This window comes from Anser anser, assembly GCF_964211835.1.
Source record: "Anser anser genome assembly, chromosome: 15".
Taxonomy (NCBI): Eukaryota; Metazoa; Chordata; class Aves; order Anseriformes; family Anatidae; genus Anser; species Anser anser.
Genome location: NC_139736.1, coordinates 1154085 through 1178976, shown reverse-complemented (window position 1 = coordinate 1178976; position 24892 = coordinate 1154085). Strand labels below are relative to the sequence as shown.

Sequence of the window (24892 nt, the reverse complement as noted above, 5' to 3'; positions counted from 1 at the left end):
ATGCGTCCCCCTGAGGGGACACATCCTGCTGGCCACGGAGCTGGGTCTGGGCAGTGGGGTGCTGCAGGGGAGATGTGGAGAGCGGGGGCCGTGGGAGTTGCTGCCTGCTCTTGCTCGCTGCTCTCAAGCGAGACACGCTTGGTGCTCCCTGCTTCACCACAGGTCTGAGGCTGAGGAGCGTTATGCAGCCAGGGGTCTGAGTCCAGTTGCTGTGGCAAACCAAAGGGGCTGGAGCACGCATCCCCCACCTGCCTTTAAGGTGCCTGCCACAAGCTGTTCCAGGCAGATCAAAGAAAATCCTTGTGCCGGGTCCTGGGACTGATCCTCGCTCTGTCCAGGCTTCAACCACTGTTTAGGTGACAGAGCTCTGTTGTGCCTGTCTTACCTTCGAGTGACCCGGGCCTGAGCATTGCCTACTCACTTGTGAAAGATCAATAAGTCTCCTTCTGAAGAATCACATTAACTAATTCTTCACGGGAATTACACATCTCTTCATATCTAGGAACTGAATGTAAAGCAGTTGCTAGCTTAGCACATAACGTTTCAAGCTTCTCTGAAAAGTTACCAGTCCTTAATTTCATGCTTACAAGACTTCTCACTTCTGGTGCTGTGGCACAGGGAAACGGGGTCCCTGAGAACTGAAAGGCTCCGTTACAGCCAGCCCCACGGGGCACCCGCGGGAGCCCGGCGTTACCTGTTGCGGGGAAGATGCACGCACTGCACAGGGCTAGGAGCATCCTTCCCTTCGGTGAGAGCTTGGTGGATTTTAATTTTAAATATCAGGATTAAGGTCTAAGTATGGCTTCATCCTGCTGGTTATTTTCCATTCTTTCTACCGAGTCTGCAGAACTGACCCAAATCTGTCCCCGTTTTCTAACAGAAAAAGGTAAGTCTGTCTTAGGAACCCTTGGAAATTTCCATCAAGCATTACTGTAGCAATCTGAAGTAAAGCTATTAGGCAACAGGATCTATAAATGAGCAGAGGTCAGCTAACCTGTGTTACTGCTACGAGATGCAAATAATACTGCAAGTTCTCATTCAGTAACAGTTGTGTAATCATTAGATTATCAGTCTCCAAGATAAATACTGTAAAGATAAGGCAGTGACAAGTGAGTTGCCTTTGCCTTCTTTATTGCTTTTCAAAAGTTGAACGTGGATGCTGGCTATGCTGGGGTCTTTCATTGCAGCAATGCCATCGTGCAGCCCCTAAATATTTTGTTGACAATTTTTATAGACATCCAGTCAGAATTCTGTCCCATCAAACATACCCGTGCTGATTCAGCAGACTTGAGGTATGCTCAGGTCCCGCAGCTGGGCACTGTCGAATGATAATGGTGCTTGAGTGCGTTCTGAGTCAAGTGTTTGTTTAAGTACTTCGAGTTTGGAATCTTTGAGTTGGGATACTGTTGTTCATATCAAAAAGCATGCAAAAGAAAGGCTGTGGAACTCCGTAATTAAGCAGGAAGAAAGAGAAAGAAACATTTTTGGGGGTGCAGGACTTAATAAAGGTGTTCAGACTTCTTTGTACAGATAGACGGACGTGAGAAATGTCTTCTATGGTTCCTAAAAAGGATTTTTCTAAGCTGTTGCTTGTTTTGTATTGCCATTTCCTGTACTAATTGACACAGTTGCTGTTGTCACTTATTTAACAAATCCACATTATCAGTGCAAGCACAAACAAGGACAAAAATAAATGTCTGATAATATGAGCAGATTTATCTGTTCTTATCCCCACGCCTTTTTCCATGAGTGCAGATTGTATTAAGCTTGCTGAATAAACCTTATTTCCAAGCATTTAATCTTATCCGTGAGGGGCAAAGGGTGCTACGAGCAGGGCTGTTTTCTTCATGTGTTTGTAGCATCTCTGAGCAAAAGACAGGTGTAGGAGCAACCTCGTCTGAAGATTGGCATTGGGTAGTGTTGTGTTAAGACTGAGCTTAAATTGGGTCTGTAGTAATCTTGCTGCCTATTACCTAAATCGTATTATGCTGGAGAGTTGTAAGTCTGGGGAAGTCACTGTTCAGAGTAAACATAAAGGAAACCCAACGCCACCTCTGCCAACTCCTGATGATAAATATAGATCATTTATGTGGCTGCTGTAAACTGCTGATTGCATGGGAGTGCCCAGGGAGCCCAGAATGTGCTGGGGTGCCATTCCTCTCTGAGGACCGCTCAGTCAGCAGCTCCTGGCTTTGCCCGGGGTCTTGCTGGAGATACAAATTTTCTGACCCTGCTGAGCAACCCGCAGCACTTTTATCCGCAGCATTGCAGGGCCGAAGGCTCCGTGCACCCCACAGCCGACCTGTGCTGGGTGCTGCTGCCTGGGGCTGCACGGGGCACGGTGCGGAGCCAAGCCAGTGCCAGGCTCGTGCACTGGCAGGAGGCACGCTGAGGATTTGTGCGCTCCAGAGCGCTTTAGGAGCTGCAGCTGACAGGTGCTGAAGAAATTTACACTGTTTTATCATTTTGTTTTAGTCTTTGTTTTTAAGGTTAACTTGAATTACAAATGGGGAGGGTTATTTTCCCTTGGAACCATCGTAACGCCGAGATGGAGAGATGAAAGAATAGCAGCATTCCCTGGGGTCCAGGAAGAAGGCACAACACTCCAAATTGAACTGTTTTGATCACAGCACATCAGCTATGGCCGTGCAGATTTTTCTTCCTTTCCCTAATCTTCCCAAACTAAATCAGTCAGGATTTTGCACAGTGCTGAAATTTCTGGAGCCAGTTTGCTCTGGCAGTCTCTCAGTCCCACATGGCAGGTACAGGCTGCCCGGGCAGCTCTGGCTGGCACGTAGCGTAGAGCTTTTTGTCTGAAACTTGCACCAAGAGGCCAAAAAATCCCTCAATATTGTGCTTCTGCTCTGTTCGGTTTCAGTCCCGTGCTTAGTAAAAAATGATTTCTTTGTTGTTTGAATGTTGAGCATTTCCTCCCGAAGGCTCAGCCAAACATCCCTGCTCCCCAAACAATAATGGTAAATGTTTAAAAGCCAAGGACGCTGAGTTAATCTTCACTTTTGGATTGTGACCTTCCAGTGCTCTGAAGCCACTGCTCCCCTGGGACAATGCTGCCGAAGCCTTTGCGGCCCCTGTCGAGGCGGGCTGGCACCGCCGGGAGGGCTCGGTGCTGCAAGCGACGGCAGCCGGGGAGCAGCCTCGTGGTGCTGGTCCTGAGCTGCCGCCAGGCGCTGGGCGATGCCGCGATGCCAGGGCTTTGTAAGGCGCTGTGAGGAGTGCCAGGTGGGATCTGGGTGTGTGCTGCAGCTCTCATGAACACCCTGAAAAATAAAGCTGCTCTGCTTCCTTTTGCCCGAGTTAAAACCCCTCTCAGTGAAACTCCCACCTGGCTGCGCTGCGAGGCGCGGTGCTGGGGCTCGGCGAACCTGCTGGGAGCCTGCTCGAGCTCAGTGCTCGGCAGCTGAGGGCGTCGAACCAGGCACTGTCCTGTGTCATGGGGCAAAGAGGAGCCCAAAGAGCAGCCAGCCTCACGACCGACTTTCAATGTTCCAGTGACTTCTATAACCTCTGGCCAAGAGCTTTTGTCTGCAGGAAACAAAATCTCGGAAAGGGAAGCGAGCTGACAGAGGTGCCTGAAGCGGGATTCCCTCTTCCCTCCGGCCTGGCCTGTGTCTGCGCATGGCCAGCAGCAGCCCCCTGTGAGACAGGCAAGTGGAAATTTCCTTCCTATCCCCAGCATCTTGTGAAAACATCATAAAACATCTGCGGCGTTCTTTACCCTTGCTTACAAGAGAAAAAATACCAGTAAACCCCAATCCTTAATTACCCACCACAAACACGAACCACTGCAAGCGATTGCTTAAGGAGGTGAAAAGCCCCAGCACTCGTCTCCTTGTGGGTGGTCAGCATCCGTCCCTGTTTGGACGATGGACGTGTCCCCGCTGCTTGATGCAGGACAACTGCACAGCCCCGAGCCCTTGTGCCACCAGGGCTGTGCCTGCTCTGCCCCTGGCAGCAACACAGCGGTCCCCCGGGGTCTCTTGCCACGCTGCAGCCTCCTGGCCCCATCTCAAGTGCTGGTGGCATCTCTGTGCCCTCCGCTGGGGCTTGGGTCAGGATTTCTGTGCAGCGATCCCTTCTGCAGTGGGGAGGCATAAGGGAGTTGGTACTGGATCAATGTCAGCTTGCAAAGCTGCCAGTGGATCCCTGGACACCCTTGCCATCAAGGTCTGTCCGTGCCAATCCCGCCCTTAAGGTTTTAAAGCCCTTTGGTGTTAATGCAGTAACACAGAGTCAGTGCCATACAAACCACCAGCATAATGACATGGGGTGGTGTTTGAAGGGGGTGCCTGCCCCCCAGGCCTGAACCCAGAGGCTGCTCCGAGCCTTGGGCTGGCTCCGCAGCGCGTTGGCTTGCTGCCCCTTCCCGGGGTGCAGCGCTCTGCTTGCTCCTTGAGCACCAGCCAGGAAAACCCCATTACCCCCCTTCTGCACATGTTTTGGGGCACCCGATAGCACTGTGCCAGGAAGGGCACTGAAGGCTCTGGTGCCCACATTTCTCATGTTAAGCCTGGGCTTGGATTCCATTTCCTCACGGAGAGTTAAGCCCTGGCAAGAAGCATGGACTTCAAGTGCTTGGTGAGCAGAGGAAAGGAAAGGCTTTCTCCCCATTTCTTGGGGAACTCTTGGACACATGCATGCCCCTGTGCAGGCAGTGTTGTGGGCTTCTCACACATCCTACCTTCTGGCAGCAACAGCAGGCTGCCCAGGAAAGCAAGCCAGCTGGGCTTCAAACAGGTGCTAGCATTTTGGCTACCCACAGCTCACACCATGGGAGGAATTGCATCCTGCACATTGGCAGAAAACCCTAGACCGATGATGACAACAACAACAAAAAAACAAAAACAAAAACAAAAACAAAAACAAAAAACACCACAAAACAAAATGAAAAAGAAAAAAAAGAAAAACAAACCACCAGGTAAAGAAAAAAAAAAGTAAAACCTTGAACCAAGGAATGACTGTGATAAAGAGGTTTTATATTCCTGGGGGCTGGCCTATCAGCTTTTATTGCCCCCTCTTTTTTTTTTTTTTTTTAACAATGCAAATCCAATCCATTTTTTAGAGCCTCCCAGCCGCTGCCTCCCCATTCAGGGCAGGGGGAGCTTTCCAGCAGCTTGGACAGCGCGGTGCTCCCCCGGCACCCCACCAGGGCTGTGCTGGCGTCCGGCACTCCCAGCTTCGAGCTCTCGCAGGGTGAGTGTCCCCCGGGGGCAACACGGGCATCTCCTCCCTCCGGGCTGTTTGCACCGACCCGGTGAGGAAGCCTTGCTCAGCACCCGTGCCAGCAGCCTCTATCTCCCCACGGCTGTGCCCGGCACGCCCGAGGAGCAGAGTCTGGTGCTTCCAGCACGCGCTGCCCCTCGAGGACCCACGTGGGCAGCCAGGGTTTCCAGTCCCTGGGCAGGTCCCTGATTGCACCCAAGGGACCGGCTGCCACCAGGACTCTGCCTGCTTTCTTCCAGCTCCCCTCATGGCTGCTGCTGACAGCGGTTGCCCCTCCACGAAGGAGGTGATGGTGGACATCGACAGCAAGCACCAGCATGCGAAGCCCCACTGGTACGAGCGCTACGTCCAGCCCTGCGTGGCCGAGCTGCTGGGCAGCGCGCTCTTCATCTTCATCGGCTGCCTCTCCGTGGTGGAGGATGCCGGGGGCACGGGGCGGCTGCAGCCCGCCCTGGCGCACGGGCTGGCCCTGGGGCTCACCATCGCCGTCCTGGGCAACATTAGGTAAGGGGCTGGGGTCCTCCTGCTGCTGCACCCACTGGGGACCCTCGCGTGGGTGGAGGGGATGCCCACTTCCATTGTGCCTCTTGGTTAATGGCAACGTCCGCTCAGGTGGTGGGTGGGGGCATAATGTCTGGGGGAAGTGGTTTGGCTTCTGGTTGCAACGTTTTGGTTTTAGCCTTTCTTAACAAATAATAAAAAAAGACAAAACTGAATCAAAAGTATCTCTTGGGAAAGCTTAGGCATTTCCTTTTAGAAGGATGTCAGAATGAAGCATTTTGACCCAAGTATGCTATTCCCCGGTGTATTTTCAGGTGAAATACCTGTATTACATTTACAAATGGTTTTCATTCCTCTAAAGCAACGTTTAGACAAACCTGCTCAGAAAAGAAAAAGGTGTTGTTTGACTCTAAGATAGAGTTTTATCCTGAATGGAGAAGCTGAAATGGTCCCTGTGGAATTTCGCTCCCTTCCCTCTGTGCATCTCCCAGCCAGATCCTTGCAGCTCAGGGATAGGGGGCCCCGGGGCTGCCCCCCTGGAAGCATCCCCCGGGTTAGGGAGCTTTGCTCATCAAGGCTTGTGTGTGAGCCAAGGGACAGTGTTGTACCAGCACCTGCTCAGGATGGAATTGCACCCCAAGGTGAAGCTTGTGCAACTGCCACCGCACGAGCCGGGGGCACGTGTCCCAGAGGAGCCCAGCTCCCCGGGCACCCCCAGCCCCCTCACAGCCACGCTGCAGCCAGGGGAGCGGCACCGAGCTCTGTGCCAGGAGGAGGTGCCCCGAGGCTCCCCCTCTGCCGGGGCCATGCCCAGTCCCACCGATGGGACAGGAGCTGGCATGGGAAGGGCAGCTCCTAGCTGTTACCTCTGCCTCCGCTTTGCCCCCCGGTGAGGACTGCTGGCCCGCCAGCTGATGTGGGTGAGCCTCCCTTCCTGAGCAGGAGCCGGGCTGTGCCACCTCTGTCCCCAGGTGATGGCCACCGAGCTGGCTGGACATGCTGAGGACAGCGTGACAGGCTGCCCCGGGCTGTGCAGCACCGACTGGGCAGCTGGGGGTGGTGGAAATGGGAGCTGTCAGCACCTGGCTTTGTCCCAGGAGCCAGGGAGCAGGAGTGAGGAAGGCAGCGATGGGCAGCCCGCCTGCCCACAGCCTGCACGAGCTTCCCCTGGGACAGCGGCTCCCAAAAAGCAGCTGAACCACACAGGGATGTTCACAGCCCCGTAGTGCTGAAGCTAGGAGGAGCTGGGTCTGTGTCCTGGGCAGGGAGATGTTTTAGCCTAAAGTCAGTTTTTTTTCAGAGATGTGTGGCCAGCGAGGCTGGAGAGGAGCCTGGCTTCAGATGTGTGCTCTTGGTAGGACAGGCTGCAGCCCCTGCAGTGGGTTATGGGGTTGGATCTCGGCTGGGGAGCAGAGGCGAGCAGCCTGGCTGTCCCCATCCGTGCTGGTGGGACGGGGCTGCTCCAGCCCCGCTCCTGGACAAGTCCCTGCAGCGCTGCGGCTCCCGCCCTGCCTGGGGCAGTTCACAGGCACCCTCCCGGCTGGGACCTTACTGGCTCAAACAACGCAACTTTTTGCTGTCATATGATCAGTCTTTAATTATAGCTGAAGAATAAGATGTAATTATGGCTCCTAGACACTCTGACTCATCGGCTTTACCACCAATTATTATTAGGGCTGATTGGTTATGAAACTCGTTCATTAATGCGTGTCCCATGATAATCTGTTTTAATTAAAAGGTATCTGAGCTTGTCTTGCATGTGGTCTTCAAGACGAATGATTCGGGCCCGTCAGGAGGCGAGGGCTCGCTGCGGCGTGGGCGAGCCCTGGGCACAGCACTGCCCTGCTGCTGCGGGGCTCGGCCGGGTGCTCTGGGGTGGCTGCAGGGCGAGGGGGGCGCAGGGCTCCCAGGCAGACGTGAGACCCCAGGGCACCGTTGTTCGTCTGGTGGATTTCTCTGGTTTCTGAACCCCAGTGAGGAAGGAGGGAGGCCCGTGCCATCCCTCAGCCACACGCCAGTTCTGCTGCCAGCAGCAGCCGCTGCCTGGGCAGAGGGGCCAGGGCTGCCTGTGTGCCTCCACGTCCCCCTCCGAGCAGAGGGAAACGAGCGCTGGGAGCCCCAGCAGAGCAGTGGTGCCCGTGGGGCCGGGAGGTGGCCACAGCCCCAGCCTGGCACGGCGCCTTCCCTGCCCTGTGCCTTCCTGCGGGACGCGTGTCCTGCACGGGGCAAAGTGTCACGGCGGCAGGCGAAGGAGATTCGTATCAGGGCAAAGGCAAACAGCAGCCAGGCTCTTTGCTTTCCGTGTCTTCGATTTGGGCTGCATGAGCTGACGCTGAGTGCTGCTGGGGCACAGGCTGCCAGCCCGGGGAAGGGTGTTCAGCGGTTCCCAGTGCCGGCACCAGCTCTGCCATTGCTGCTCCTCTTACCCAGAGCTGCAGGGATGGGTGCCCTGAGGGTGCAAGCAGGAGTCACTTTCCTTTGTGAGTCCTTGCCCTCAGAGGAGCTGTTCCAGAGAGCGGGTGGCTGTGCTCTGCTGTGCCGTGCTGTGCAGCTGAGCAGAGGAGCAGAACAGCAGGCCAGGGCTTGGTGTGTCCCCAGCCTGCAGTGCTGCAAAGCCAGGAGGGCTCCTTCTGCACCCACCACCCCTGTGACAGCTCCTGGAAGGACCTGGTGGTCTCCTGAGAGAGTCCCAAACCCTTTCCTTCAAACTGCACAAGGGCATCTCCTGCCCTGCAAGCACATTATGCCTGCAGGGGGCTGTGTATGGAAATGCTGCTTCTCCAAAGAGCGACTGCAGAGGAGGGAAATGGCCAGATCCTGCTCCCCTGCAGTACACAGCACCTCCTCATGGGAAGGGCTAAAGAAGCATTCGTAGCTCTAGCCCCCAGTGAGTGCAGCGCTCAGACTGCCGGACCCCATGGGCGGCCGGGGCAAGGCAGCAGGCAGAGCCCCGCTTTGGGGTGAGCCCCGTGCCGAGGCTCCTCTCTCCTTTGCAGCGGAGGTCACTTCAACCCGGCCGTGTCCCTGGGCGTGTGGCTGGTCGGCGGGCTGAACATCACGATGCTCATTCCCTACTGGATCTCCCAGCTCTGCGGAGGGATAATAGGAGCCAGCCTGACAAAGGTACAGACACCGGGGAGGTCTCCTTAATCATGGGCAAATGCTGGGGTGCAGGGACCACCTTCCTGCTCTGCCAGGGTCAGCCTTGCCTGCCCCAAGCTGATGCATGGCCCAGGGGTCTCCAGCAGCAGCACACATGATGGCGAGGATGAGAGGCACTGCAGGCATCGATTCTCCGTGTAATTCAGAGCACGCCTTTTCACAAGGCGACCCAGCACTGCGGAGGCTTGCTGCATGGGTGCGGGGCTTATCTGTGCTTGGGGCAAGAGCACCTGGTTTCTCCTCCCAGGTCTTCCATGGTCTGACTTCCATCCTGGGACAGCTAGCTTCCTGCTGCAGGCTCGGATCCAGCAGTGCCAGCACAGGTGTGGGGGTGCCGCCTCCGCACAGCGCTCTGGGGCTCGGCTAATTAATTCCCCACGGCTGCTGTTCCCCAGAGGTTCATTATACCGTGTTAATCAGGCACAGAGCAATGCACGGCACCTCTGCAGCTTCAGCCACTTTAACGCAGTGTTTGCCTGCCTTTTCTGCTTGCCGCACCATTTTGTAACGTTAATTTAATTTGGTGTTGCCCATTTCCAGAGTCTGAGGTGGTCCGCACCGAGCAGCATGGTGCTGTTTGTGCACAGCAAAGCTCTCAGAGAGCGTGGCTGGCTCATTATCTCAGGAGACACTAAGAGCCTCCTCTAATGAGTTTATATTTGCCAGGCGCTTAGGGCTGGCTTTCAGGAGGAAAGTGATGAGATTAGCTCCTCTTTAACCTGGAGCTATGCCCGCCCACGCTGTCCTGACAGTGAGCACATATGTCTGGTAAAGCCCACAATATGGAGCGTGGAGGGCACAAACAGAGCTCCCCCCACCACAGGCCGTGACGACGGACGAGCACTACGCCAACGCCACTGGAGGAGCCTTCAGCGGCATCGCGGCGGATGAGCAGATCCCCTCCGTCCTGGTGGGCGAGATCGTCATGACCACGTTCCTGGTGCTCGCGGTCTGCATGGGTGCCATCAACGAGGAAACCAAGACCCCTCTGGCACCCTTCTGCATCGGCCTCACGGTCACGGTCGACATCCTGGCGGGGTGAGCTCACGAGTCTGCTCCCTGCAGCGGGCGCAGCCCCCGGGCAGAGCCCAGCCAGTTCTGTTCCTGCAGCCGGGGCACAGGCACGGTACCTCGAGCAGGGGCCAGGAGGGGACCCGAGGCTGCAGGGATGGCGATCCCACACTGGCAAATCAGACGTTTGGCCCCGCTGACACGGGTGTGGGGGGAATTCCCGGGAACACCCCAAAAAGGTGGTGGAGAGGCTGGAGGCTCGAGTCCAGCACGTGGATACCTCTCACCAGACCAGCCTCTCCAATTACCTGTTAGGGCTGATAAAAACGAACGGCCGCCCAGGCAGTGTTTACAGTAGGAAGCCCTGAGCAAACAGGAGCAGTTTATCTGGAGCCGTTGCTCGTTGCTCGCTGTATGTCCTCACGGCTGTTAGAACCGCTGCCAAGCTCGGCCTCGGCGCGGGCAGGCGTTTCGGGCGAGCAGCCTGTGTCTTATGTCACTGCAATCAGATAACGAGTGCACACAATTACAAATGTTAATGGGTTGTTTAGTTAAGGCAGTGCCCCCTCTAGCGGGATTCAGAGCTCTTATTTAAACACTGCGCAAACCTCGAGTGCAAATATTTATCTGTTGCAGTTTTCTTTAATCTGTAAATGCTATTGTCTCTTCTGCCTGGCTCCCGTACCTACGCACAGCGCAGAGCTTTCGCTGTGTAAAATCCAGGCTCTGGGTAAGCCCCAAAATAGGCTCGGCACCCTCGCTCGCACCGTGCTGGGTTTTCCCTGTGGGCTGCAAGCACCAGGAGCGAACGCAGCGTGCGGCCGCCCCGGGGCTCCCGAGCTGGGCTGGTCCCGGGGCTGCAGCACGGCAGCGGCTCCTGCCCCGTGTCCTCGCCTGCAGAAGTGAGCAGACCTGGGGCAGGACCAGCTGAAGCAGCCGTTTTGTTTCTCTTTCAGGGGTGCGATATCCGGAGCCTGCATGAACCCTGCCAGAGCCTTCGGGCCAGCTCTGGTAGCAAACTACTGGGACTACCACTGGGTGTACTGGGTAGGGCCCATGGTCGCTGGGCTCCTTGTCGGCGCGCTGGTGAGGTGCGTGACGTCTGCTGATTCCCAACCCAACGTGTCTGACTGTCCGGTCCTCGTTTCCTTGTGGGGCCGGGCTGATGCAGTCTCTGTGTTTCACTGTTGGAAGCGTGCGTGGAAGATGCCAGCCCTGAGTTTCTCTCTTTTACCTCCCCAAAGGCTCCTGATCGGTGACCGGACGACCCGCCTGTTCCTGAAGTGAGGCCCGGCACGCGACTGCGCGTGCTGCCTGCCGGTGGGCCACGCTCAGCACGCCCAGCATGAGCCCCTCAGCCCCTCCGCCTCCCCCCAGGCTCCGCCACCAGCCCGCTGCGGGAAGGCTGCTCCCTCGACGCTGCACACACCATGGAAAGCGACCCAGGCACCTCCTGCTGCTGCGGGAGCACGCTGTTGGGACGAGCGTGCAGCTGAGACAACCACGCTCTGATTGGCACCAGCACCACGGCACTGACCGAGCACCGCGTCCCTCCTGCCAGGGCTGCGTCTGGGCACCTGTGGCACCCCCCGGCTCTGTCCCCCTGTGCTGCTGCTGCTCCCAGGGCCCCCTCTGCTCCCCAGGGCGGGCTGGGGGAGCCGCGGGTGGCCAAGCAAGGAGCCTGCTGTAACACTAGCGCGGCGGCGAAAAGCTGAGTGAAGCAGCAGCGTGGCACGGCTCACCAGTGCTGGCACTAAGAGAGTTCTAAATTCTTAATGACTATTATTTAAGAGGCTTGATGCAGCTCCTGGCTGTGTGCCCTCACACATGCACCTGCCGGGAGCTGCCTGGCCCCAAATGTGGTGAGGGCACCATAAAGCTCTCCCTGCTCCTTCAGCACGTCTGTGGCTCCTGTTGCAGCATCCCTGCTGTCCCCTGCAGCGTCCCCTCCCTGTCCAGCCCATGGGAGCCCCCCCCCAGCCTGTGCTGTGGTCAGCTCCCCTCCCTCGCACACGTTCTGGGCTTCTTGCTGCAGACACCACCATGGGGAGCCGGTCCCTGCCCGTCCTGCTGCCAGCAGCGCTGCCTGAAGCCAGGCGCTGGTTGCAGGCTCTGCAGCGCTTGCGTTAGCTCACAGGCTGTGACAACAGAGCTGCTCCCCCCAGCTGTGTGCCAGGACACCAGCTTTAGTTTTTGGAGGTTTCTTGGCACGCTGAGCAAAACAGCATAAAGGGAAATGGGGATGGGAGGAGGGCCCACACCGGCTGCAGGCAGGATTATTGGGAGAAATGAGGCTTGGTGACAGAGTCCAATTTCTGAGATATGTCGGCATCAGGAGGGCTGGGGGCGAAGCACCAGCTCGGGGCACAGGTGGCTCTGCCCCTGGGGCTGGGGGCGAGGACTGGGGGCTGTGCCGGGAGGGGGGCCCCGCTGCCACGAGCTGGAGTCAGCATGGGGAGCGTGATGGAGCTGTGTGGGCACGGCGAGAGCAGCCAGCGCAGCCAGCTCTACGTCAGGCTGGGATCCGTCCCTGCAGCAGCTCTGCCCTGACTCATCGTGCGACTGCAGCCTCCCTGGGGATGGGGGTGTTGGCAGTGACCCCTCCCCGAAGGCTCGGCAGGCTGTGCTCGGTGATAAAGCAGCACACAAGTGTTTCTGCAAATACTCCCAGGAGAGCTGTGCACACCTAAAGGTACCTGGGTTTAGTCACTCCTCATTTTGTAACTTTTAGCATTGTTAGCGGTTTCTGAGCATGTCTCTGGAAGGCAGGCTGGTCTTGAGAAGTTTTAGAAAAGTGACTGAGGGTGCAGAGCCTATTGCTTTTCCAGCCCTTACGAGTGTTGGTGTGAGGTGCCCCGTGTCTGTCCAGGGGAAAGGGGCTGTCCTGGGGCAGGTGTCCCCTGCCTGCAGCGGGGCAGGGTGCGGTGCCAGTCCAGAAACGAGCACTGTGGTCCTGGGGGCAAACCCCACTGGGATGGGGTGGGACACGGGCAACGGAGAGAGAAAATGAACAGGGAAGTGACCCAGAGCAAGTGAGTGTGGGGAGGGAGAGGGGCACGGCAGGGGCTGCCGGGTGACCTGAGGACAGCCAGAAGGGCAAGAGTGGGACAGGGCCAGGCGGAGGCAGGCAGAGCTGCGTCTCCGTGGTGCAGCAACGCGTGTCCTGCCCTGCCAGGAGCGGTGTGCAGGGCCCTGCCTGCTCGCCCTCCTCCGCCTCCCCCAGCTCCCCAGGAAGCCCCAGCGCAAAGCATGTCCTTCTCACCCTGCTGTACAGGCTGCTCCGTCACACGCCGTCACAGCAGCTGGCAGGGCAGGAAGGACATTCCCAGCTTTCTGATGGCCTGGCAGAGTGCTGCACAATGCCACCTCTCTGTTGTCAGCCCGCTTGCTTTATTCCCAGCCCAGGAAATGACCCACACATGTGCACGCACATGCACCAAGATGTATTTTTCTATTTTTAAAAAGGGCAAGGTGGTAGAGACGCTGCAGCGAGGAAATGCCAGAACGAAAGCATCCTTGACTCAGCGCGTGCGTCTGCGTGCGGGGCTGGGCAGGGGGACGCGCACCCGGCGCGGGGCCGCGTGGGCCCAGGTGAGCCGGGGCGAAGGCAGCTGCTGGTTCAGGAAGGAAAATGATGCAACCCACAGGAGGAGACAAACAGCGTGAAGATGTCACCGGGACGGTTGTCATGGCAACGCTACAAAAAATGCCAAACCAAACAAGGAGCAGAGCCGCTGCTTCCTCCCCAGGAGGACTCCCCAGGGGTGTGGGAGCTGAGGGGCAGCGGGGAGGCACCGCGGGGGTCCTGAGCGGCCCCAGCCCCTGTCTGGGGGGCAGAGCTCTGCTGGAGCGAGGCTGCAGGCCCCTGGGAGCGGCAGGGCGACCACCTTCCCCTTTCGAGAGGAAGCACGGCCCGCAGCACCCGCAGGAAGCACATTTATAGCTACAGCTGCCTCTGCGCGGGAGCTGGGGCTGGCGCCACGCTCTACCTCGGCTTTGTGCTGCGCCCCGGCTTGGTGCTGAACCACCCCGGCTTGGTGCTGTGCCCCAAATTGGTGCTGTGCCCTGGCTCGGTGCTGTGCCCCGGCTCGGTGCTGTGCCCCAAATTGGTGCTGTGCCCCGGCTCGGTGCTGTGCCCCGGCTCGGTGCTGTGCCCCGGCTCGGTGCTGTGCCCCAAATTGGTGCTGTGCCCCGGCTCGGTGCTGTGCCCCGGCTCGGTGCTGTGCCCTGGCTCGGTGCTGTGCCCCGGCTCGGTGCTGTGCCCTGGCTGGGGACCGCTGTCCCGTAGGGGCGGCGGCGCTGCCGGTCACGGTCCACGCACGCAGGCCAGGAGGCAGGAGATGGGGTGCCCCATGCACATCCACATGTCCTTCCGTATTTTGCTGGTGATGCGTTCAGCACATTCATTTTATCTTGTCAGGGTGACTTTTAATAAAGCATCTGTAATGCACGTTGTTTTTTCCTGAGTATTATTAAAGGGCTTAATTTATGCTAATTAAATACCAATTAACTTCCAAGCAGTTAATGTGCTTTAAGGACATAAAACACATCTCATTCCCATTCAATTAAATTTGCGTCAGGCCTGGCCAGAGGCCTGCACCGTGTTTTTGTCAGCGCGTGGATCTGCCGCATGGCCGGGCCCTGCCTGGCGCCTTCCAGGCCCCTCGTGCCACGGGGAGGGGGCTGCCCCCGGCCCCCCCCCAAGCAGGGGCTCACCCACCAGTGCTGCGGGCACCTGGGCGGGTCGGGGCTGTAGCTGCTGCCGCTGGGAGCTGGCGAGGCCACCGCCACCCACAGCCCTCCGCGATGCAAAGCACCGAAGGGGAGCCCAAGGCACCGCCTGGTCCAGAGGAGCTGCCAGAAGGCTCCGCAGCTCTGCTCAGCTGCTGGCAGCCGCGCTTTCTGCCGGGGCTCACGTCACTGTTTGGGTGCGACTGGTCGCAGGGCATTTGTGGGGATGGCCCTGGGCAGGGTGGGGCTGTGGGCACCCGGCACCTCACACTGCAGCTCTTTCACTGGGGATGAACACCCCGGTTCATCATTCACCGGGGGAAGAAAGCAGCTCTGTCCCTGCGGCCGGGCTCCTCGGTGCCACTCTGCGTGCAGGGGACAGCCCGGGGAGACCAGGGCGAGCAGGAGGAGCGGCTGTGGTCGGGCTGGCCGTCAGCACCCGCTGCCCACTGGCTCCGAGCCCATGCCACCCACCCGGCCCCGCAGGGGCTCGACCTGTGCTCAGCACCACGAACACCAAGCCCTGACTGTGCCTGCCCCCCGCTACTCCCCGCGCAGGGGCCGCTGCCTGCCCCGGCTGGTGGCCCTGTGGGAGGTGGCTGCTGGGGTCGGCATCATGCTGCGAAGAGCTGAGCTGCAGCGTGCAAATGTGTGAGTTAATGAGCCGGTTAATTTGGCTGAGCTTCTCCTTCCCGGCTCTCAGACCTGCCCAGCACCACCACAGCTGCGGCCCTTGGGACAGGGATTCCAGAGTTAGGGGCTACAAACCAGCAGGAGCTGGGCAGCAGCGGGGCACTGACGCCGCACCCGTGCCGGGGCTCAGAGCTTGGTGGCCAGGGCGATGTTTCCTGGCCCCACACCGCCCACAGCCGCGCTCCGCGCACAGAAAGCTTCTCACTCGCAGGCAGAACAACCACCTCCCTGTTCCCCTCCCGCCACTCGCCTGGTGCCGCTCACCCTGGAGCCAAGGAAAGGAGGAGCCCCAAATGTTTTCTTTTCAGATCCTGCCCTTAGAAGGATTACAGGTTTCTTGTGTGCTCCCCCAAAGCCTCATCTGAAAATAACGGCCTCCCTGAGCAGGAGCAGCACATCAAGATGCCAAGAGCATGGCTGCAGCCGAGTATGATGGATGAATGCTTTTTGGAACATGCCCCGTGAAAGCTTCTGGGAATTCTCACTGTGCTGTTCTGTAAAGGTTTTCTTTGCCAGCCGACAGCTGGAAAAATCACCACCTTAAAAATAAAAGGTGATTTAATTCTTTTAGCTCATTTTGTCCCTTGGGCTGAAGGCACCGGCTGCAGGGGCTGATGGACTCAGAGCAGGGGACCCCGATGCCACAGCTCCTGCTGCAGACCGACACAGCAGCCGAGGCCAGGGCTGTGCAGCAAGGACGGGGGCTGGCAGCGGGGTCAGGTCAGACGCCCCTGCAGGAACAAAGTGTCTGGTGAGGCTGATCTGGGGCTCCCCCAGCCGCAGCCCTGCTTGTCAGGCTAATGAGGGTCACTGATGAACACGCAGCTGGGGCTGGGGTTCCCCCATCGCAGTCCCAACTGCTAATGAGGGCAGGGGCTCTTATGAGCAGCCCCCAACGCAGGGACATTCTGTGCCCACCTCCTCTCCTGGGGATGAGCACCTGCGCTCACGTCCCACCTGCCCGGCCCGGCTGCATCCCTGTGCTGGAGCTGCGTCCCGGGGCTGAGCCGCCCCCCCCCGGCTGAGCCCTATCTTGCTGCACGGCCGTGCCCCCCGGGGCTGCAAGGAGCTCAGCGCAGCCCCGACCCTCCGCACCCAGGGCAGGTGCCCGTTTTGGCAGCAGAGGAGCTGCCCCTGGAGGGGAGCAGCCCTGGGGCGCCCGGAGCAGGGGCAGCAGCGCCCCGCATGCTGCTGGGGCAGGCAGAGCGTCTGCCAGGCTGGCACGACTTCCTTGACAGCTCGCACTTGGGCTGGCACGTCTCTTCCAGCTTCTCATCTCCGCGTGAGCCCTGGGAGCTCCCTGCTCACTGCCCCAGGTTTTGGGGAGCCCCCATGCGTCCTGGCGTGGGGCCGGGGTGCCCCAGGGATGAGGGTGGTGGGGGCTGTGTGGGCACCAGCGCGGGGGCGGACAGCGGAGGTGGGCAGTGACGTGCGGAGCTGGCACCGTGCGTGAGCTGGCATCTGCATGTAGGAGACGGGGAGAGAGGCGATGGTAAAGGGAGTGGGAGTCTAAAATATATGCTGGGGAAGCTTTTAAACTACGCCATCAGCAGGGTCCAAGAGGTGTGGGTGCAGGGACGAGCTCATGCCCTTCACTGCAGGCTGTGCTTGGATGGTGCCGTGGGGCCAAGGGATGCACCCCGAGGCTGGGTGGCTGCCCTTGCACTGCTCTATTTGCTCTGCATGTGGAGACCAAGGAACAAATGCCAGAGCAACCTCCCCAACCATTAGCATATATGCAAAGAGCACTTTCGAGCATCATCACCACACGAAAAACTCTGGCAGTTTCAGCAGAGGACAGCAGCCGGGGTGCTGGGGGTGCCCCATGGGGACCCGTCCCTCGGGCAGCTGGGGGTGTCCCCAGCTCTGCTCTGGGGACCCAACCCGACCGTCCCTGCTCTGGGACCCCGTGGTGGCGCGGGAGAGACCCCAGATGGAAGGGAACCGGGGTGGGGGTGGTTACTGCTCCGCTTCCCACCCCCAGCTTCTGCTTTTACTCCTCATTTTATTGATCTTTAATTTCTTTTCGCTTTCAGTCATCGCAGCCCACTTGGGCTCCCTGGAGAGGAGTCGGCACCAGCGTGCCTCCCGGGAGGGGGCCTGGGGCACGGGGGCCGGGGTCCCCCCGCACGCGAGCGCAGCGGTGCAGGGCCGGCCCCTGTCCTCCTCCCAAGCCCCTCTCCACCTGCACGGCAATTTCAGCCTCGCTTTCCGTGGCACCGAGGTGGTTCTTTGCCCAGCTTTGCTGTATTTTAAGATGGGTTCAGATAGATGTTTATTTCCAAGTGATATTTTTTTTTTGGCTTTTGCCAGTGTGATTGTTTGTGGAGAGGAAATATTGAACAGAAGCCACAAAGACAAAGCCTCAGATACTAATTTGTGCTTATGCAAATGTGACAGGGGTGGAAGCCCCAGTTCAGGCACGTAACTCCTGGGCCTCGCAATCGGTGCAAGTACCGGCGGTGGGTGCGCGATCCCCCTGCTCAGGCCGTGGGATCCCCCTGCCCCCCTGCCTGTCCCCACGCTGTGCCCCCCGGTGGCACGGCCCCGCCGGCCCCAGCCCTGCACCCAGCGCCGGGAGCCAGCTGCTGGTCACCATGGAGACCCGGAGGAGGATTTGGAACCATCGCAGAGAAATTTCAGCATTCCCCTGGCCATGCACAGCCCGTGCTCTCTCCTGGCTGCGGTTTTGTTCTGCCCAGCCCCAAGCAGGGTGGCAGAGCTGTTCGCAGGACAGTGCACCCCGATCCCCCCTGAGGGCAGCCACCAAGGCGCCAGCTGGTGCCGACCCAGCACGGAGCCTGCCGCTGGCATTTCCCAGCCTTGGGACAGCACCCAGGTGTGCTCCTGTGGTGGGGCTGAGTCCTCCTGGCCCTCTGAGGGGCTTGCGTCTCCTGCGGATTGTTCTTAATCTGCCCCGTCCCAGAGGTTTGCCCATAGAGGCTGAGCCCACTGCCACCAGCAAGAACCTGAGGAAGGGGTTTTGTTTCAGAAACAGGAGTTTCTGTTGCTGTTCGCTGCTGCTGGGTTTCTCGGTTCTTGGAGGACATCGAACCTCTGGCTGCCTTGTAGCAGCGAGGGTCAGCGCAGTGGGACGGAGCGGGGTGGTGGGGCTTGGCTGCAGGTCGCTGGGTGCCCAGATTTGGGCAGAGGGGCTGCTGGAGCCAGCAGGACGGGTGGGAGCAAGGGCTCGGAGGAAGGGGAATGCTAATCAGGCTGTGTGCTGGCAGCAGCCAGAATGCTGCACAATAAATAGCCATTTTAATTACTGCACAATATTTACAAGATTGCTTCCTCATTTGGGAAATTAAAACAAATGCTCCATCAAAATGATCAACATTGTACAGAGAAGCAGAGGGCTGATAAAGAAATACATCGGCTGTTAATGAAAGTGTAATTGGCACCTTGGTGCTCGCATGACTGTCTCCTCTTCTTTGCAGCCACGGCACAAATGACAGCAAAGAGCGCCGCGGCCACAGCAGCACCAAGCGGGGCGGGGGCACTTGTCCCTCCTGCCAAACCGGGGCAGGAGGGGGGGCCTTGAGAGCCCGGCCTTGCTGAGGCTCTGCAGAAAGAGGACACCTGAATGTTGGGCAGGGGATGCTGAGCTGCAAAATCCCTCTTTCATATAGACAGGTTTCTTTTGTCTGTCTGCCTGTCCTGCCTGCATTACCACCAGGAGCTGGCGGTTGCTGGTCCCAGCTCTGGCTGCTTTGAGGCCCCTCTCCCGATGTTATTCCCCAGGCCACAGGTCCTGGGATCATGTGATGGTTTGGGGGGCTCTTGCTTAATAAAAAAGGCTTTTCCAGCTAAACTGGCCATGGAGAAAATGTCTCAAAATGTAGTCATGGATGGGCATGGGGGATAGAGTGGTCTGAGAGCATTTGAAGTAGGTAAGACCTTGTTGGTACTGAGGGAAGTAGTTGCCACCAGCCCCAGCAGTGGTGATGCTGCTGGTCCGGGTGGTTCCCCAGACCCGAGAGAACTCCTCTTCCTCCCCGGTCCATTCTGCAGAGCCCTGCTGTGCATGCCGCAGCCCGAGGGCTTGAAAACACCTGGATCTGGAGAGGCAGGCCCGACCTTGGTCCTTTGTTGGGGGCTTGCGTGACCCGGCAGCCCTGTGCGTGACCGTGGTGTGGGCTTCCAGCACCAAGAGCTGCCGAGACCAAAGCGCATCCCATGGGGATGACAGGGTGCCCACAGGGCTGGCACCTGGCCTGGCCCCCCGGCACCTCCCGGGGTGCAGAGGGGCCCGTGCTGGGGTCCCCGTGTGGGCACCGCTGCGGTGGTCCTGGCACCGGCGAGCATCCCAGCCTGGCAGGGACAGTCCCTGCGGGGTGGCGGGGACCCCCCGGGCACCACAACCCATCTCTGGGCTGCCCCTTCCCTTCCCCCTCCCCGCGCCTTTATTCATCTCCCCTTCTTCCTTTTTTTTTGCAGCGCTTCTGTTGCCATGGGAATGGTGATATCAGTGCTCGGGGTGGGGCTTGGCGACATTGATGGGCGCAGCACGAGCCCGTTTATGTAATGGGCGCTGCGTCCCTGCTCCGGCCACGCTGGCTCCGGCTGGGCCCACAGCGGGATGAGGCACCCAGCGCCCCATGGGGTGGCTCCCAAGGGACCGAGTTCTGTGCCCCCTGCGCCTCCCTGTGCTCGGCTGGGTGCAGGGAGCTGTGGGCAGGGGGGTTCGTGGAGGTGCAGGGACAGAGACGTGCGGCTGCAGCCGCAGATCTGGGCAGGTCCACAGCCCTGCCCGGCGTTCCTCCCAGCCACGCAGCGCTGTCCTTTCCTTCTCCCACCGGGCGTGTTAATTACAGCCTGTGTCAATGGCTTTTACTGTTTGATCATTAAACCGGAGAGAACGTCAAACAGTGTCAAAGGGAAGGCTCGTTTCCTGCACGGCCAGTGAGGTTTAGAGGACAGGTACTGGCGCTACTGAGATGCATCAGAAGTGGGTCAGGCATAAGACTTCCAAGGACATTTGAGAAAGCAGCAGGAATTAATTATGTTCGGATACCTGCTGACAGTCCAGAAGTATTTCAGAGGAGGAGATTCCACCTCGAATGAACCAGGGGAAGAAATGTCAGGAAGGCCCTTCATCTGCCAGGCGTCTGTTCGTACAGGAGCACACAGGACCCCGATGGGACATGGTCCAGACTGAGCTGGCAGTGCCAAGGGTTTCACCTTTTGCTTGCTCCAGGAGCAGCAGTCCGCAGGGAGGATGCCGGGAAAGCCCAGGTGACAACTCTGGGGCTGTCCTCAGGCCCCAGCACTGCCCCAGGCTTGTGGAAGCAAATGGATATCGCAGATATCGCAGAGATTAAAAAAAAAAAATAGTTTAAAGGGAGAGCTGGGGAAAGTGGCCAGCTCAGAGGCTGCTCGTGAAGCACAGACCTTCCTTGGTGTCAGCAGAAAAGTCCCACCCAGCTGGTGCCCACTTGCCCTGCCCGGCGCTGGGGCTGTGGGCAGCCGGGGCAGGGTCCTGGGGTTGGGCGGGTGGCGCCGCAGCCCCCTGGTGCGCTGCCTGGGGTGTGCGCGGGGCAATGACACCTGAAAGCAGCTGAATGAGCCCTGGCGCTGCTGTCCAAAGTGAGTCATTTAGTTAGAGAGGAGTGAAAACCCTATGCTAATGTTTTCCATTCAAAAATTCTTTTGATTTCTAAATTAGTAAAGCAGTAGGTCTTTCTGGGGGATTTCTTTTTTCTTTTTCTTTTTTTTTTTTTTGGCAAAAAGTTTCAAATATTTCTGGAAATTCATCCACAGGTAGGTTGTTCTGGTTTCAAAAATTTTCTTCATTGCTTTTCTTGCGTGTGTGTGCCCAGGCCTTCGAGGCTGAGGCCCCTTCCCACCAGAAAGGGCCATGGACGGGGAAGGAGGAGGGAAGCCTGGGGTTTCCCATAGCTTCCACCTGCCTTCGCAGCCCCCTGCCCTGAGCAGCACCAGGGCTCGCTGCTGCAAGCACAGGGCGGGGGGCAGCAGGACGTGGGGCGGCGGGGCAGGATGTCAGGCACGCCTGGCCCAGCTCTCATCTGTGCCCTGCCTCTGTGCCGGAATAATCTCTGGTTGAAAATAACGAGTGATAAAAGTGGTGAGAAAAGACAAACCGCACCCCGCACTGAAGGGAAATCTGTGCTTTATCGCAGACCTGGTTTTGCTGAGAAATGACCAGAGCAGCTGGAAAAATCCAGAGACCCCAGACCAGAGCTGCTCGAGGGAGAGAGAGCCGAGTAGCAGAGCAAAGCCTTAGCGGGTTAAGCCGAGGCCAACCGGTGTTCACGTGGAGTGAACAAGCAGGGGAGAGCCACCTCATTTTTCATGAAGTATCTGTGAGAAGGGATTTACATGCTCAGGGCATGCCAGCAGCAGTGCCAGGATAAGCTGGGGGTGGACGAAGGCCAAGGCTATGACAGGAAGATCTCCGAGGGTTTCCATCTCCCTGGATTTAAGGCATCCAGGTGACGGCATTCCTGAAGAAATGAGCTTTGGAGCATCCCCAGGCTGGCATCCCGGACCCGCAGCCTTGGGACACTGCAGGCCCGAGGAGTTGCTGGACTCCTGCAGGACCTGGCTGGAGTCAATCAGCAGGAGGTGGCTGTAAGTGGAAAAAGCGAATGGCTCGGCTGTGAGGAAAGCCCTCCCGGAGGCAAAGCTTAATGAAGAAGTCGTCGTGCATTGGGATCAGACCTGCCGCCTGTAACCGAGCCTCATTGTTATTTAAATTGGGCTCCTGGCAGGGCTGGGTGAATAACTTCATGATCAGACAATTTTTCTGAGCAATGAGATGAACCGCGCATATAAGGCCTGCCGTCCCTTACGAGGAGGAGGACTGGAGAGAAACCTGGTTCCCCGGGGCATGGCGGCTGGAGCAGAATTGGTGTGCATCCAAACAGCCTCAGATGAAGCCACCCCGAGGGGCGAGAGCGCTGCAAGGTGTGGAGGCTGCTGCTGTGTGCCCTGAGCTCTGGGCTGCCCCACCTGCAGTGCTGAGCTTGGGCTACGGGCAGGATGTGTCCCAGGGAAGGGTGAGGGGACCCTGAGCACGGCCGGGGCTGTGCCAGGCACCCCAGCTGCACTGCTGCCGGGAGGGGAAGGTCGCCCTGCAGAGGCACAGTGCTTGCTGCCCTGCCGTTTGGGCTGCACTTCTAAAATCCAGCAGAATGTTTTCAGAGCTGTCCCTATGTCTTCAGTGCTTTGCTACCCAGAGCCCAGAGCTCCCCTTTGCACGCAGGTAAAACACGTGGCAGGCACGGTGCCGCTCTGGCTCCCCTCAACACACAAAGTTCACTCAGGTGCTCACCTGGCTCACAAGGCAGCAGAAAATCCCCACTGGCCTGGATCGATAGGAAGAAGTAATGCCTGCTTCCTATCTTCAAGTCAGAGGACATGAAACCCTTTTATTGATCAAATAAATAATAATTCTTCTGGAGAAGAGGAGGCTGAGGGGAGACCTCATCACAGTCTACAACTTCCTCGTAAGGGGGTGTCGAGAGGCAGGAGACCTTTTCTCCATTAACACCAGTGACAGGACCCGCGGGAACAGGGTTAAGCTGAGGCAGGGGAAATTTAGGCTCGACATCAGGAGGGGGTTCTACACAGAGAGGGTGGTTGCACACTGGAACAGGCTCCCCAGGGAAGTGGTCACTGCACCGAGCCTGTCTGAATTTAAGAAGAGATTGGACTGTGCACTTAGTCACATGGTCTGAACTTTTGGGTAGACCTGTGCGGTATCAAGAGTTGGACTTGATGATCCTTAAGGGTCCCTTCCAACTCAGGATATTCTATGATTCTATGATTCTAAATGGTTTTGGAAACGAGCAGCAAAACACGAAGGATTTTACCACTAGCTTTGTTTAACCAACTGTGCAGGAAGAAGGTTTGACGTGGGCCACTTTTGGGTACATGAAACAGAATTAATGTTGTCCCTGAGAACCCAGCAGACAGGAATATGAAATATTTAAATTGCCTAACCATGTTTGTGATGTGCCGAACCACGCAAGCACCCGACGGGTGGCTGCGCTTCCTATATGTGGAGGTCCGGAGCACTCGGCTTCTGCAGCTTTCTGTCGGGTTTGGTGCCTGTGCCCCTTGCCTGAGTGGGAGACACACTGAAAGACATGGGTTTGCAGGGTTTTCTTATCTCATTTATTCATCTGCAATGTGTTCTGCCTTGAGCAGTGATGGAAAAAATGTTTTGGGCCCGAAAACCAGTGCTGCACATCTGCACATTGAGCCAGAAAGCAGCTTGCTGCCCTGGCTCTCCACTGCTGCTCCTGGCAGCTCCATGCTGGGACCTGTGTCCCCAGGCTTCCCTGTGTCCATGAGCCCTAGCAGAGCAGCACGAGGTGGCTGGGAGAGCCTGGAAACCGGGCACAAGCTCTGCTTCTGCTGAAAATGTTCTCTGGTGTGATGGGAAGATGCTGTCCTGTCTGCTCTGCCCTGGGTGGGTGGATTTGGGGTGGACGGGGCCCAGTTTAAGAACATTTTTTATTGCATCCCCTACCCTCTGCCCATGCATTCCTGCCTGGACAGGCTGTGCAGAGGCTGGCATATGACAGCTCTCTGCCAGCTGAATAACCTGAGTAACCCGTGCTCTGCTCCCTTCTCTGGGGACTGCTAGGGTTAACATTTCCTTGCTCTCTTTGCAACGGGTTTCCTCATCCCTGCCCAAGATTCTGCCTCTGCTCCATGCATTTGAAAACCTCCCTGTGTGAGCGGAGCTGCGGTGTCCCCCAGCAGCCCCTCACCTGCAGCCCTGCCTGATCCGCTCCTGCACCTCCACGTGCATGCAGACCAGGAGGGGACAGCAATTCTGCATCTGCCCTGCCAAATCTTAACAAGGCCGCTAAAAATGTGAGCAGGAAGTAAATGAGAAGTGATTGCTTTTCAGGTCTGAAATTGGAGCAGCGGCTGCTCGCGCCCGGCTGTGCCTCTGCGGCTCTCCCATCGCCGGCGATGGTGTGAGGGTTTATGTAACGCTCCCGCGCTAACGTTCGGGCTGCTTTGTTTCTACAGAGGCTGGCTGAGGGTGCTCTCGCCACGGTGGGTGTGTAAGTAGGTCTCTCCTCACTTGAATGCAGCTTCTCTCTCCCCTCTATCCTCTTTGCACAGAAGATGTGAAACATGCAAAAACTGTGAAAGCAGAAAGGGAAACCCCAGAGCAGCTGACACAGCCCTGGGCGCCAGGGGAGCCCCCCATTCTCCCCCATCACGCCTGGGGCAGACCAGGAATCCTCTGGGGGTGCCTGGTGGGGGCAGCACTGCCGGGGGATGCTCCAGGTGTGGGAGTGCCCAGGGTGCGTGGCTGAACCCTGCACAACCCACAGCATCGCTGTGGGTGCGCTGAGCCCAGGTACCGCTCCAGCAGCCCCACAGGAACAGCAACTGTGAGCCACAGGAGGCTTTTCCAGCCCTGATGGGGTCCTAAGAAAGAAAACCATGGGGGAGGGCAGAGTCTGCACTTTGTTGGCACAGACAGTTTGGGGTGAAAGCTTTTAAAACTCTGCTTATATCTCCCCAGACCGGTTACTGCCTGGCTGCCCCACTGGGCAGTGCA

At 58.1% G+C, this 24892-nt stretch overlaps 1 protein-coding gene across 1 annotated transcript; it reads left to right on the top strand.

Annotated features, from left to right (window-relative positions):
- The first annotated feature begins 4379 nt into the window (after positions 1–4379).
- AQP8 (aquaporin 8) lies at positions 4380–18755 on the top strand. The gene is made up of 5 exons (XM_083799400.1): positions 4380–5745; positions 8739–8865; positions 9728–9942; positions 10872–11006; positions 11160–18755. The coding sequence occupies exons 1-5, from the start codon at positions 5489–5491 to the stop codon at positions 11200–11202; spliced, it is 777 nt and encodes a 258-aa protein (XP_083655526.1). The 5' UTR covers positions 4380–5488; the 3' UTR covers positions 11203–18755.
- The last annotated feature ends 6137 nt before the right edge of the window (positions 18756–24892 follow it).

Coding starts and splice junctions, on each gene's coding strand:
- AQP8 (XM_083799400.1), top strand. CDS start 5,489: ATGGCTGCTGCTGACAGCGGTTGCCCCTCCACGAAGGAGGTGATGGTG. Junction 9,943..10,871: donor ACGGTCGACATCCTGGCGGG/GTGAGCTCACGA, acceptor TTTCTCTTTCAG/GGGTGCGATATCCGGAGCCT. Junction 11,007..11,159: donor CTTGTCGGCGCGCTGGTGAG/GTGCGTGACGTC, acceptor ACCTCCCCAAAG/GCTCCTGATCGGTGACCGGA.